Consider the following 15063-nt stretch of genomic DNA (forward strand, 5'->3'; position numbering starts at 1 on the left):
TGAGACTTACGTCAACATGACTTAGATTTTAATCTGTGCTTTGAAACATTCGCATACCATCCTCCATCCAAAATGGACACCCTAGTTCAGTGATCGCAAGGCCAGTCCCCAAAGCAATGGTGAGCACAAATCTCTAAAGAACAAACTAAGGGCAGATTCTTACAAAGAAAAGCAGTTAACAGTTTTCAGTGATGACGAAAACTCGCAGTAAATGTACTAGGCTACTGAGGTAAAGCAGTATACAAATCGTGTACCATTGCTAGTTAATAGATCGATACTAAGACATGTATCTCAGATGCGCTTTGATCGCAACACCTCATACATTGAACGTCGCGATCTAATTCAACACGATAACCTATTGCCACTAACATCGCGTTAATCGGAATTAGACACCGTTATGAAACAGGGTGCCAGTAATTATGAATTCTCCTTCCATGTTTACTTACAGGAGAATTACTCTCGTTGTAGAACTTGAGAAACTTACAGTGAAGGCGCGCGTGGCGTGTAAATTGCTGCTATTTATGCATTTACATGAACAGTTAGAATAAAACCCTGACTGAGGTAAATCGACAAGGGAGCGTATTTCACGTGTTACCATTTGCCAGCTGCTCTGCTTTTACTCTCTATACAGTATGTTTTTAATTATATTTGTAGGAATGATCTGGACGCACTACTTTTTGCATTACTACCCTTTTAAAAACAGATTTTACAAAAACAATGTGTGTCGCAATAGAATGCAAGAAGGATGTTTCTTTGCGCCATGACGACACAAAACTAAAGTCAAAGCTCCGTCATTCTACTCCGGAAGCTTCTTATCATGCAGCTGTCTAGGACATAAATCAGGCTTAACTTTAAAATAGCTTACTGCGCTTAAGTTGCGACTTATCTTAAGGATTTAGATTTTAATACTAAGGGTTTTCTTATGCCTACATTACAAACCTGAAAATTAGCGTTTGAATTCAACTCTAAATTCAGAAATAATAGCACACGTTAAGAACGGTGTCTGATTTATGTCTAAGGCAGTTTAATTCTCTCGTGCTACACGTCATTTGGGAATAGGCCATGCGATTATTGACCCGGAACGTCCATGTTCGTTAACGTCCGGTATACGAATGTCTGTTTCGACGCATAGAGTGTTGATGAAAAATTGTAGTATTGAAGGTTTTTCTTCATGTTGGAATCTTTTTAAAAGCCTAACCCAAAACTGAAAGTGAAAATGATGGTTTTCTAGTGGTTAAAATGTCTATATACCTCGCATGCCTGAATGTCCATTACATGTGGTCACGGTGGAAATGGCATCATACTACCGTGAAGTAATGTTTGTATAGATCGTACAGAAAGAGGGCCTCACTGGCTTTGGTGTGTAAAGCGTCAGTCTCTCTTCAGAGTATAAGGCCCAGGGCTAGTCAGGGCAGTTGGTTACTTGTTCGAATCTAATTCCAGTCTAAAGATATGGTCACGTGAGTGACATTGTCACGTGAGTTGTGGTTTCTTGTTTTTGTTGTTTGTACTGGGGAAATCCCTATTCCTTTGGAAAATTCCGCTGAATTTACTACTATTCTATTACAATGAGTAAGTAATACATTATCAGTGCGCTCATAAAACGTCTTGGTTAAACATCAACAATTGAGAAACAGAATTGGATCTGTTAGTGCAGCACAGTAACCCAGGAGGCTGTTACCAATGCACTCAGTGTGAGTTCAAGTCCAGCTGGTGTTGGCTCCCTCTCCGCTCGTACGTGGGAATGTCTGTTTCTTCCGGGTTCTGCCTAGTTTCCTCTCACCATAATGCTGGCCGTCATCGTATAAGTGAAATATTCTTGAGTACGGCGTAAGTCCGAATTCCCATTGTTGGGAAAGGGTGGACACAATTGTGTACTGCCAGGTTTAGAAATATATAAAGAGAAACGGGTCATTTCCTTTGAGACAAAATGACAAACCAAGTGATTTGATAGTTGTATATGTTGTATAATGTTTCATTGTTGTTAACGGCCATACTCAAGAATGCACTATATTGTATGTGCCGAGGAAATTGAAGTGCTCGAACATCAGCGACCTTTGGTATTTTATAATGGCGAACCGTTCCACGTATGACATATTATACTGGTTAAAGGCAGGTGGTCTCCAGCGAACCTGATGTAGGGCTACACGACAGAATACCATCAAGAGCGCCTTGTCACCAAGATACTGAGAGCTATAGAAACCGAGAAATACAGACAGCACCTTCGGCCACAACTTAGTTGTCAACATGGTGCTCAGTGGAATGGCAGCGGAAGAGACCGCTTCTTGTCGTCAAGGTACATCAGCTAACACTCATCAGCTAACGCATGTGTGATAGTATTTATTGTAACCTTAAACTTTTTTATTAAATATTGATGAAATTCTAAGTTCTCGTTTGAGTGACAGGTGCGTTCTATTATTTATCACAGCATTCCCTCTAGACTAATATTTCAAACTCTTCAGAGAATAATGGGTTTTTGAGACAGACTTGTTAGCTGGGAACCAAGAAAAGCAAACAGTAGTGCTGCCGTCGCCCTGATCTAAGCTTGATCATCTATAAACAAGTTACATATAGGAGTAGACACGCAGACATGCGGAACTGCGGAACCTCTCAGCGGAATGTTGGAACATTTTGGATGATTTCTCTAATCGGGGCATACGTTAATATCTTGGTGGAAGGATGGGTTTACAGGAACTCTAGTGCTTTGAGTACCACTCAGTTCATGGTTTCAGATTTTGCTTTCTGTGTGTCCACAGATGAATTTACAGCGTCTCTGTACAAAAGCGTTATAGTTGTCTCTCTGCCCGACTGTCTAACGAGATGTGAAGAAGACATCAGCTGTGGTCATGTCATGTTTTGTGCCAGAGAGCTCTCTTGCTATCTGGAAAGTGAACAAGGAAAGGAACCTTGCGGTGCAGAGTGCATGAAATGTCCGTGTTTCTACAATACAGGTAAAATTTTATATTTTTTATATATACAGATTTTAATTGTTGTAAACTTACTGGGAATGCCCATAATAAAGGTTAACTGAAGTATTTTTAAATCCATTTGGATATAATTTAAAAATCCTAATTAAATACCATAGATGGATTTGTGGAATTCCGTCAAATATATGTTCTAATTAAGCAAAAAAACATCAATTAAAGTCTCTCGAAAATGTTTACTACCTTCAAAAGCTGATTTCATGTTTACAGTGTGTTGCCCAGAAAATATTTGTCTCTGTCGTGACACAGCCAACCTATGGTGTCCCACTTCACGTAGTCTCACGCCTCAAAAAAACGAATCTCGCGTTTCATCGAAGTCGCTGTCGTGTAACAAGTGAGGTCATTCAGAGCAGGACTATTAACGGCTTATATATCTGGCAGAATTTAGGAAACTTTGAATGGTGGCACTTGAAAGTGAAACCAAGACTTGGAAATTTCAGCAGCAGTGTCTTTTTTATACTTGAATTGGAATCATCAACGTTAGTACCGGTACACGCTATAGCATACATGCAATTTGGTAAGATACGTATACACAATATGTATTAAGCTCCTCGCATTGGCTTATTTCGGCGACTTTTGCCACACATTGGCTGCTATCGTGGAAAGCCTAGGCTTGCACGACTTGTGGTCTCAGGAGTTTTATAGACAGTTTGAAAAAAACAAAACACAAACACACACACAAAATTTATTTATTTTTATTTGATTGGTGTTTTACGCCGTACTCAAGAATATTTCATGCGGCCAGCATTATGGTGGGAGGAAACCGGGCAGAGCCTGGGGGAAACCCACGACCATCCGCAAGTTGTTAGTGGACCTTCCCACTTACGACCGGAGAGGAAGCCAGCATGAGCTGGACTTGAGCTCACAGCGACCGCATTGGTGAGAGACTCCTTGGTCAGTACGCTGCGCTGGCGCGCTAACCGACAGAGCCACGGAGGGCTACCCCCCCCCCCCCCCACCCACCCCCATCCCCCACCCCCACCCCCCCCACACACAAACTTGCATTTATGAACTGTAATTTGACTGTTAACTCAGGTTGTTATTACATGTGCCCTGTTTTAAACTAAAATCGCAAAGGTAATCTCTTTCATGTAGATGGTTTATGTAAAACCTACACGCTTCCTTTGAGTTTACCGCGCTTCTCAACATCGTACATCGGTCATTGATGTTTCGGCTGGAAGCATTGGAAAGAACAGGAATGCCTCAGAACATGAACATTGTCCAGTGTCGACCAAGTTCATCTTTGGTTTCCCGGATTTTCTCCAGTTTTCTCCCGTACATAAAATTCACCATCTGCATCTTTTGGTGAAACAATAAATTCAATAAGGGTAATTGAATAAAATATATATTAATAAGTTATCTGTTTACGTTCCAGTTCGAAAAATCGTCTCTCGGAATGCGACTTGTGAGGCATCGTCTGAATTCTGGAGTGTTGATCACTTTCACCCGTGTGGAGGGGCTTTAGACGGCATCACCGGCAACAAAGGTAAGCTACCTAATTACCAACGGTTCTTTCGTTCACTGGGTTTTCTCAGACCTTTGACAATTCACGTCTCCTCTAATGAATTCCTCCTGGAAGACGACTAACTATTGGTGTGTCGTCTACCGGGTTCTCCGGGAATACAACTGACCTTTGACTGTTGAGGCCTTGAATGATGGGCTCTACGAGAAGACGACTGACCTTTGGCGATTAAGATCTCGTTTAATGGGTTCTCCGGGAAGACGACTGACCTTTGACCTTTGACTATTGACTCGTCTAATGGGTTCTCCGGGAAGACAACTGACCTTTGACCATTGGGGTTTTGTCGAATGGGTTCTCCCTGGAAGACGACTCATCTTTAACCACTGAGGACTCGTGTCATGGATTCTCCGGGAAGACGACTGACCTTTGACTAATAAAGTCTCGTCTAGTGGGTTCTTCGGGAAGACGAGTGACCTTTGACAGTTGATCATTGACTCGTCTAATGGGTTCTTCGGGAAGACGAGTGACCTTTGACAGTTGATCATTGACTCGTCTAATGGGTTCTTCGGGAAGACGACTGACCTTTGACAGTTGATCATTGACTCGTCTAATGGGTTCTTCGGGAAGACGACTGACCATTCACCATTAAGGTCTCGTAAAATGAGTTTTCCGGGAAGACAACTGACCATTGATCATCGAGCTCATGTCTAATGGGTTCTCCCGGAAGATAACTGACCACTCAGCAGTGAGGCCTCGTATGATGGGCTCTTCGGGAAGACAACTGACCATTCATCATTGAGGTCTCGTCTAATAGGTTCTCCGGTAAAACGACTCACCACTGATCACTGAGGTCTTGTCTAATGAGTTTTCCGGGAAGACAACTAGCCTTTGATCATTGAGGTGTCGTGCAATGGGCTCTCCGGAAAAACGACTGACCTTTGACCATTGAGGTCCCGTCTAATGAGTTTTCCGGGGAGGTAACTGACCTTTGACCTTTGAGGCCTCGTGTAATGAGTTCCCCGGTAAGACTTTTTTAATCAAATAAATGATTAAGATATATAACTCAGGCTTTTATCTGAAGGACACTTGACCAAGTTTGAGGAGAATCACAGAGCTGCTTTATAAAATACCTGACGAATACCTGACGCTTATTTATTTACTTATTTGACTGGTGTTTTAGGCCGTACGTAAGAATATTTCACTTATACGACGGCGACCAGCATGATGGTGGGAGGAAACCACGAAGAGCTTGGGGGAACCCTACGACCATCCGCAGGCTGTTGGAAGTTTCCCTCGTATGGTCGAAAAGGAAGCTAGTATAAGATGTACTTAAACTTACAACCACCGGATTGGTGAGAGGCTACTGTGTTATTGCTCTGGGCTGGCGCACTAACCACCTCAGCCACAGAGGCCCCAACCAAACTTATGACGGAAGGTTAAAAATGATGAAAGCATTGGACATAAAACCGACTTGTTATGGAGAAACTGAGCATTTCAATTCGCGCGTCGTAATTAACGCCAATATTATGGCATACTTTGTTTACATATTTTTATTTATTTATTTGTTGAATCCACAAAACTCAGTCTGTATTATTTACAGTTCTGTTTTCCATGACAGTTATACTATCTTACCCGAACGAATCGAACGATGACAGTTGGGGACAAACATGCCATACGTTAATTAAATATTGTTGGTGTTCCGTGTCAGTATACTTTTGTTTGATGGAACGTTATGTCTGGTGCCTTTAGCATGATCGTCCGGTGAGGCAGCACAAAGACTATTCAAAAGAAAAAGGCCTCTAAAATCGAAGTAGGCATCACTAAATAGACCACATAACAGTAAGCATAAATATACTTTCATTTATTTGTTTAAGATGTTTGTGAAAAGAGTTAAAGATGTTCAAACATCTGAAGTCTAAGGTGGGCTTTACGGACTATACTATGAGAGTTTAGAAACTTTCACGTCACAGGTTTTTCCATCTCTAATCACGACATTGAATGTTGGAAAAGCTCTTTTTACTCATAAGTAAAAGATTACTGAAATAGTGATCTCAAAACTTCCCTCCTTCTGGTGAACATCAGGAAAAAAGGTGGTGTGACGTCAGAGTTCCTTGATACTGTCAGTATGGCTCATATAGCCCATCATAGTATTCAAATATATGAATGCCTTTCAACACTGTTAAAAATCTGAAAAAATAAATGAAAGTATTTTTACTAGTATTATTTTAGTGGTCTTTATGATGAACATTGCTTTATATTTTGGCTTTCTTTTACTGCAAGACGTTTTACGTTTTAAATGTATACGGTTAGAAAAATAAAAAAAGACATGACGCAATGAAAAGAAACGTATTTAAAACAGCAGCTCATCTGATCTAAATACACAGGTAATTAGTTAAGTTTCTTTAAGTGTGTGAGGATTTTCTGTTATGATGTTACCCTCGGGGTTTTACAATGGCTTATGCTCACCTTGAAAACAGATTGGGGTCAGAACTGGGGCTCTCAAGGTGAAAATGTCAATGCATGGATCAAATTTTACCTGGACAAGCCCTATGTAGTGGGATCAGCCCGAATTATGCAACGGATGGGAAAAGTCGAGAGAAACAAAGATATTCAGTTCACATTTTCCGACAATTCCAGTCAAGTGGTACGTTTACGCATTTTTGAATTCGTTTACATTTTAGAAAATCTGCGTATGAATGTTTCCTTACTAAGTGACGTTATCTTATGAGGATGCAACACCACAGAGGCAGAATTTCGTTCCTACACTATACAAATGTAAATCTCCAAGAACATATTCGGTTATTGTAACACAATATTCTGTCATATTCAACATATCATCTTGTTCACAATCTTTGTGTAGAATTAATAAAATATGTGCGTAATATTTACCAGAACAATCTACTACAATAACAGAGTACATTCTAGCATTACTTATACAACAAACTTTCAGTTAAAATTAACTGAACAATTTTTTGAGTGTAAATGACGCCACCTTGTAATATACGAGGTATTAGATGTCTGTAAAGAAAGCATCGTTCGTGGAGAAAGTAATATAGATACTTCCTGAATTTGTAGCTGAAAAGTTTGAATATTCTGACTAGAACAACAGATATTGTGATTAGCCTAGAACGACATGCTGCAGTTCTATAGTCAGAAGTCGAGGGTTAAGATTCCAAACGACGTTGATATAAACGCTAAAGTACCTATGCACCTAATCCCTTCAAGCATTTACGATGCTCTTCTCATCGCTTTAAGTTTTTTGCCTCGTAAGTCTATTTTGAACAATATATTGACGAACAAAGTCTTCAACATCTCGTCTCCGTTCACGCTTTCACTTTTACCTGCATGCATGAGTACCTGCCATTGTGGTGGCAAGAACTGCATAAAGAAATAAAGAAATATAACGATTAATATCTTCTTCTATAACTGAACACATAAAAGCATGCTGTGTAAATCCTTAGTCTTTTAGTTGTTTATGACTATATTTTTTTCATTTTGTCTTTTTTATTTTTCAGTTCACGTTACCCTTCATAGACACGGATGGCTTCTTTTGGGACGTGCTTGTTCTGCAGCCCGTAGAAACCGAGTGGGTCTCCATCACTATATTATCTGTGTATACAGCCAACAACAACGGGTTTGGCGAAGTGGAGGTTTACGCTCACCACGGCCTTAATACTTGTTCTTTCCCTGAAAAGTAACGGCATCCCTTTCAGCGGCTAAAACAGAAACTCAGGAAGTGGGGGGGGGGGGGGGGGGGAAGCACATGTTTTCGTGCGCCAGGTACTTTTGTTCTTGGCATGTGTCAAGGACTGCTGCTGTTGGCGTGTCTGTCATTGATGTTGTCGTCGCGAGAATGACTGATGTTATTGGCATGTGTCAAGGACTGCTGCTGTTGGCGTGTCTGTCATTGATGTTATTGTCGCGAGAATATCTGATGTATTGGCATGTGTCAAGGACTGCTGCTGTTGGCGTGTCTGTCATTGCTGTTTTCGTCGGTGAGAATGACTGATGTATTGGCATGTGTCAAGGACTGCTGCTGTTGGCGTGTCGTCATTGATGTTGTTGTCGTGAGAATGACGGATATTATTGGCAATGTGTCAAGGACTGCTGCAGTTGGCGTGTCAATGGCTGATGTTGTCATCGTGAGAGAATGCTGATGTTATTGCCGTGTTTCAAGGACTGGTTTTGTTTTTGTCAGACAAGGACTGCTGCAGTTGATATCTGCCGAGGTCTTCGGTTAGTGGCGTGTGTTAAGGGCTGTTAGCTGCTGTGGCATATCAGTGACTGTTGTTTGTGACATTTGAGAGTGAGTGCTGTTGACGTGCCTCAAGAACTTTGTTGTTGGCGTGCCTCAAAGACTTTTGTTGTCGGTGAGCATCAAGGACTTTTGCTGCCTAAGGTTTTCTTGTTATTAGCATGTGTCAAAGACTGCTGCTGTTGGCGTGTCAGTGACGATGTTGTCGTCGTGAGAGAATGGCTGATGTTGTTTTTGTCGGACAAGGATTGCTGCAGTTGATATCAGCCAAGGGCTGCTGTTGGTGGCGTGGCCAGGGACTGTTGTTGTTGGCGTCAGACAAAGACCGCTGTTGTTGGCGTGTGAGAATGACTACTGTTATTGGACTATGTCAAGGATTGCTGTTTTTAGCGTGGTGTCTAGGACTGTTGGATGTTGTAGCATGTAAGTGAATGTTGTTTATGGTGTGTGAGTGCGATAAAAGCGTGTGCCAAGGACCTGCTTGTTCGAGTGTATCCAAGTTGGCGTCAAACAAGGGCTGCTGTTGTTAGTGTGTGTTGAGGACTGCTGTTGTTGGCGTGTGTCAAGGGACTACTGATGCTTTTGTCAGACAAGGACTGCTGTTGCTGGAGTCAAACAAGGACTGTTGTAGTTGGCGTCAGACAAGGACTGCTGTTCTTGGCGATAGACAAGAACTGCTTTTGTTGGCGTCAGATAAGTACTGCTGTTGATCTCGTCAGAAAAGGACTGTCGTTGCTGGCGCCAGGAAAGGACTTCTGTTGCTGGATCCAGGAAAGACTGCTGATGAGGACAGGAATACTACAGGGGCTGTGGTTGTCGTGTATCATGTCAGGGAACTTGTGATGGGAACGGACAGTTTCCACCTTACACGGTCGCGTAAATGGAAAATCTTGAGGACGGCGTTAAGCACTATTCAATACATAAATAAATAAACAATGCGCTAAAATACGTATTACCAGTGAACCAGTGAACTTCAAAAATATCTTTTAAAACTATACATGGGCTGTACTGATATAACCTTCCAGACGTTTGAAATTTTTCCATGCATGGAAATTGATTGCAAGTTTAAAGTAAAGATGACTCACCTCATTTTGCTGCATGTACACTAACCCCTGTGTTTGTCGATCTCTAGACAGCGTGTTGAATTCTAACCATGCACGGTGAACATGCATGGGTAAAACTTTCACAGACGCTCCAAAATGTACCTTTTTTTGGCATTTTTATTTTTTGTCAACGTAATTTCTTATTAATTACTATTTCAGTAACATAGGCCTATGTGTGCATCGCAAACACGATACAATGTGTGTCGATGATTTCCCATGAAATGTTTCGCCCGGTTTCCTCCCTCCTCCTCGTCGTATTGAGGAATATTTCACTTATAAGCCGACGGTCATGTTTTTGAGTTGATGAAATTACCACAGTGTCAAACTTGACAAGTACAAGAAAATTCCCACCTGCTCCGAAGGCCTGTGCAGATGTATGACGTGTCCATGGAAAGCATATCTAACAAGCTTCCCTGTCTGAAGCATAAGTGCCGTAAAACACTGCATGCGGCTGCTTGAAAACACGACAGAAGTTTGAAACGTGACTCACGGTTTGAAAATGGCTGTTTGAAATTTCAAACGATTGAAATGATTAAGGCCTGTTTGAAAACATGGGAGCTGCTATGTATAGAAAATAGGACTATCGCTGTCTAAGTATACGGCGGTTAGAAACCACAATTCTTTGAAAATATGACCATTTCAGTAAAAACGCAGTCGTTTGAAACCACGACTGCTTTCATGAAAATAGGCATTAGAAAAAACGACAGCGGCTCGCTTGGGAAGGTAGCTTAAAAGCCAGTGAAAAAAATAAAGAACAAACAGCTATTTGAAAACACAGCAAAAATACATGTTTGGAACAACGATAGTTTGAAAACACTGGTGGATGTTGGAAAAAAAGGCAACTGGTTGTTTAAGAGCAATGTTGCCGCGCATGTTGGGACAGACTGCTGTTTGTTGTGGTTTTGAAAACACTGTTGCGTGTTTGAAAAAACGTTAATATTTGAAAATACTGCTGCCTGTTTAAAACACTATTGTCTGTTTGGAATCACCGGCGGATATTTGAAAACCCTGTTACACGCTGAAAAAAATAAAATAAAATAGCTGCATGTTTGAACACCGCTACATGAAGCACGACTACTTGTCTGCTAGAAAAACATGACTGCTGGATTGAAGTCTTCTGAAAACATGGTTACTTGAAAACGCTAGGTTGTGAGCGTCGCCTTTCAACTAACTGACACTGACGTGCGAATGCTGTCTGCACCATGTGTCACTGGCCGCCCATGTTGCAGATACTACCCATACACACTATACCTCTACGTGAACCTCACAGGAGAGTCACGTTTGCAGACAGAAGACGCATACCCTGGTATCGTGACCCACTGATAAAGCTCGCTCAACTCACGCCCTTCAAGCACATTTGTACATACCCCGGCTCTACACAGTATCCTAACAATACATATGCACGGTCAACTCTTCCGTTCCCAGTCATTTTATTTGCCAGGTTAAATAGTTCAACAACTTTTACACTACGCGTCGATCGTCATAGTTTGAGCAAGAGTTCGTCTGGCATATGTATTGAAGGCTATGAAATATCACACTACAATTACAGTAAATCACCTATAAAGATTAACTTATTCAAGCAACACATTCTGCTCGATTCTTACTGATTCATCCATGTTTGGGACAATTTGAGATTTTTTGGCAAAATTATATCACTTTCTCATCAGAAAAAAATTTAAATGTTTGGACTGATCAAAATTTTATTCCAAGGCGCTTCTGAAAATGTATTTCTACAGACCAAAACTTACGGTGGAATACTGTACTGTATTTATTTATTTATTTGATTAGTGTTTAACGCCGTATTCAAGAATATTTCACTTATACGACGGCGGTCAGCATTATGGCGAGAGGAAACCGGGCAGATCCGATCATCCGCAGGTTGCTGTCAGACTTTCTCAAGTACGGTACTGTAGGCCTACTGTAGGCCAACCGGTAGTTAGGCGTAGTATCATCAAATTCATAGAGGCCTGCAGATAGAATATACAGATCTGTAAAAGTTGTATACAGTGGAACGAACAAGTGTGCCGGACATTTCCTCTCTGACAATGAAACAAGACGAAAGGTTGCGTCAGTCTGTTGGGTCTTGGAATGCGTTGCAACATCCAGCTGTCAAACACTTAGACTGGTTTCCGATTTCACTAAGCATCTTTGAGCTATCATGTTGGTATCGGAAACCTCTCAGCTGCATCCAATCAGAAAGAAGGAAATGACCCATTCGTCGTGCGGACATCTTCTGTCCTGGAGGGAAGAAATAAACAATGGCGGGAGATGCAGAGACGAACATCGAAGGCACAGAAAATGTGTCACAAAATCTGAAGTGTTGCGACAGAAGTTAGATGTTACAATGAACAGATTTCAGGAAAGCGAAGCCGTGCTTCAAGACCAGGCGGTAAGCTTACGTTGAGTGTTTGGCAGCCTGGCTTCCCCACTTAACTGGTTAATGTTCACGACCCTGTGTTTGTTTAAAATCAAATCAAAGTTGAACGAAGTTGAACAAGTGGCCTTGCTCTGGTTGTTTTGATCATTCATTTATTGGTTGTTGGAAATCATTGACAATCGGATGAATCGGATCACCCTTGGGAATGTTTTATGATCTGTCAGATCGTTGCAGTTGTTACTCCTAAAAATTTGACCATTACACGTACGGGTTTAGTAATCGTTAGAATCGCGACTGTGTTGAAATGAAGTTAAAATCCAGCTCATATTGTTAAAAACAAAAGCGACAAATCTAACAAGTAAAGAAACTCAAATGCTTTTATTTGTAGAAATGAACAGCATGAAGTGATATTACTCGGGAAGGTAAACATACCGACAAGTGTGTTGCATGACACACGAGATCTTGTTTCAATGGTCACCTCTATTTAACATGTATATTTTGCACACGACCCGCAACTAACAGCGGGGTATGATGTTATACATATAGTATGTAGATATATTATATATACTGCTTGTGTACTTCCCGATTCTTGTCGGTAGTTATAGCGCTGAGACTGCTGTCCATTGTTTGTTGTTAACCTGCTTCCAGGGTGGCCATTATGAAAAAAAAAAAGAAAAAAAGATTCTTCAATGAACTGTCTGATGTGATGCCCACCTGACATGATATACCAAGCAGCACCAGCTGTACAACTCTTTTTTTTTCTCTGTCTTTCACATCATCTCTAGATTTATAGCAAATCATATTCAGAATAATCTGCACATTCGTGTAATCTTTGTGATGAAGTACTTAAAGCAACACTCAGATTTAACCAGACCTTCATGAAAGGTATACAGAATTAATTGATGACGATCATAGTTGACAGTGGAGATAGGATTTCCAGGGTTAAATCCTGCAGTCTTAGTCATGCCTAAATAGGTGTACAGGACATAAAATTCAGGTGGGCCAGACTTGCATATCTCTCACACTAGCCAATCAGCAACCATTTAGCAACCTGACATATGTGATACACATTTGTTTTTATTTACCAAATTTTATTTTTCCTGTAAAGTTATCTGAATAAGGTGAGTTAGAGACATTAATTAAGACATACACTGGCTAGCCTTATATGTCTATTGGAGCAGTGTGTACTGGTAGGTTATAGTGTTTTATTGGTAAATTCCTTCTTTTAAATTAGGGTAAATATATATATATATATTTTTAATTCTTTTTCTTTGTTTTTACTTCATAACTTGTACATTTGGACACCCTGTTTCATATGTCTGTCTTATTCCCTCGAAACCAGTGTCACTTCACGGAACAGGTCTCCTCAGACATGGTGTGAATATTATTAAATAACTGTAATAAGATTTAAGATTATTTTGTTTATTTATTTATGTGATTGGTGTTTTACGGCGTACTCAAGAATATCTCATTTATACAACGGCGACCAACATTACGGTGGGTGAAAATCGAGCAAAGCCCGGGAGGAACCCACGACCATCCGCAGGTTGCTGGCAGACCTTCCCACGTACGGCCGGAGAGGAAGACAGCATCACCAGGGCTTGAACTAATAGCAACCACTTTGGTGAGAGGCTCCTGGCTCATTGCACTGCATCGGCATGCTAACCCCCTTGGCTACAGGCGCCCCAAGATTAGTTTTATATGTGCACACGTACCCAGTAAGCCCCTAGCCATGTGGGTATTGTATGGATATCTGAGAAAAAAATCATGCCCTTTAATTCTTTAATTTACAAAAGAAAATTCTTTTATAAATGGATTAATAACTTTTAAATGCTTGTTGAAGAAATCTGGTAATGTTACATGCACATACTCTTAATGAGTTTCAAGACCAGGCTGAAAGAATTATATACTTGTATGTTCTGTTTTCACCCGAGCTGTTTAGGCTAGGGTGACTGAAAATAACCTTCAGAGATAGATCAAAATGGCACAAAACTTGATAGGGATAGCATAAAACCAGCCTCTAGTTTTAGTGAATACTGAGACGTGTGCTTAAATTTCTGTCAAAATGTGTCAGTCAGATTGAAAACTGCTTTCTGACACCCTAAATGACCTAAAATTTCCATTGATCATTTATTTGCCTGTTTTACCTAAAAACAGTCAAATAAATGTCACAAAATATTATTTTTGGTTCAGAATCTTACATTTTTCCTGCAAAATATTATCCCATGATCCAAGCAAACCTGAGAACCTTTTATAAAATCAATAGAACTCTCAAAATCAGGAAAAATGGGCAAGTTAGTCATGGATGAAATTTATGGCCATTTAGGGTAGTTGTAAACACATAAAAGAATTATTTTCATGTCATGCACTTTTGTTGTTTTTCAGATAAGTGTATACAAAATATCAAATCCATTTATATTTGTCAGAAAATTTGACATATTTATGTGTTCAATTCAACTTTAAACATGGTGCAGGCCAAAACTTGTAAATAGAAGTTTAAAGTACGTGTATTGAGTGTGCTAAAATTAAAATTTTGATATCATGTAAACACAGAGTTGTTCTTGATTTATATTTTGAAATATATCATGTTTGTTTTATTTTAATATGACAATGACCATCCTAATTCTTCTTTCATTTTAGCTGAATCAGCCATGGAACTTGTTCAAAAGCTATGGGATCCATGATTAAGTTTTGCATATTTAATTATTTACTTGATTCTGATTGGCTGTTGGTTACTACTTCAGATTTTGCCTGATTTTGATCATATTTGGTGGGTAGACAACTCATTTCTGGTCTCTCAGATGAAGTTTTCAAATGCTACTTTATTCCATGTGAAAGTTTTGCATATTTTCATAAAGTTTTGCATATTTTCGTAATGTGTG

At 40.2% G+C, this 15063-nt stretch overlaps 1 protein-coding gene across 1 annotated transcript in view; it reads left to right on the forward strand.

The window, feature by feature from the left end:
• The first annotated feature begins 12116 nt into the window (after window positions 1–12116).
• The window catches only part of LOC135476532 (titin-like), a 79446-nt gene continuing 76499 nt past the window's right edge, over window positions 12117–15063 (forward strand). Inside the window, exon 1 of the mRNA XM_064756579.1 lies at window positions 12117–12193. Coding sequence (XP_064612649.1) covers window positions 12149–12193 — 45 coding nt within the window. The 5' untranslated portion in view covers window positions 12117–12148. The remainder of the gene's footprint in view (window positions 12194–15063) is intronic.

The sequence above is a fragment of the Liolophura sinensis genome, chromosome 10 (assembly GCF_032854445.1).
Source record: "Liolophura sinensis isolate JHLJ2023 chromosome 10, CUHK_Ljap_v2, whole genome shotgun sequence".
Lineage (NCBI taxonomy): Eukaryota > Metazoa > Mollusca > Polyplacophora > Chitonida > Chitonidae > Liolophura > Liolophura sinensis.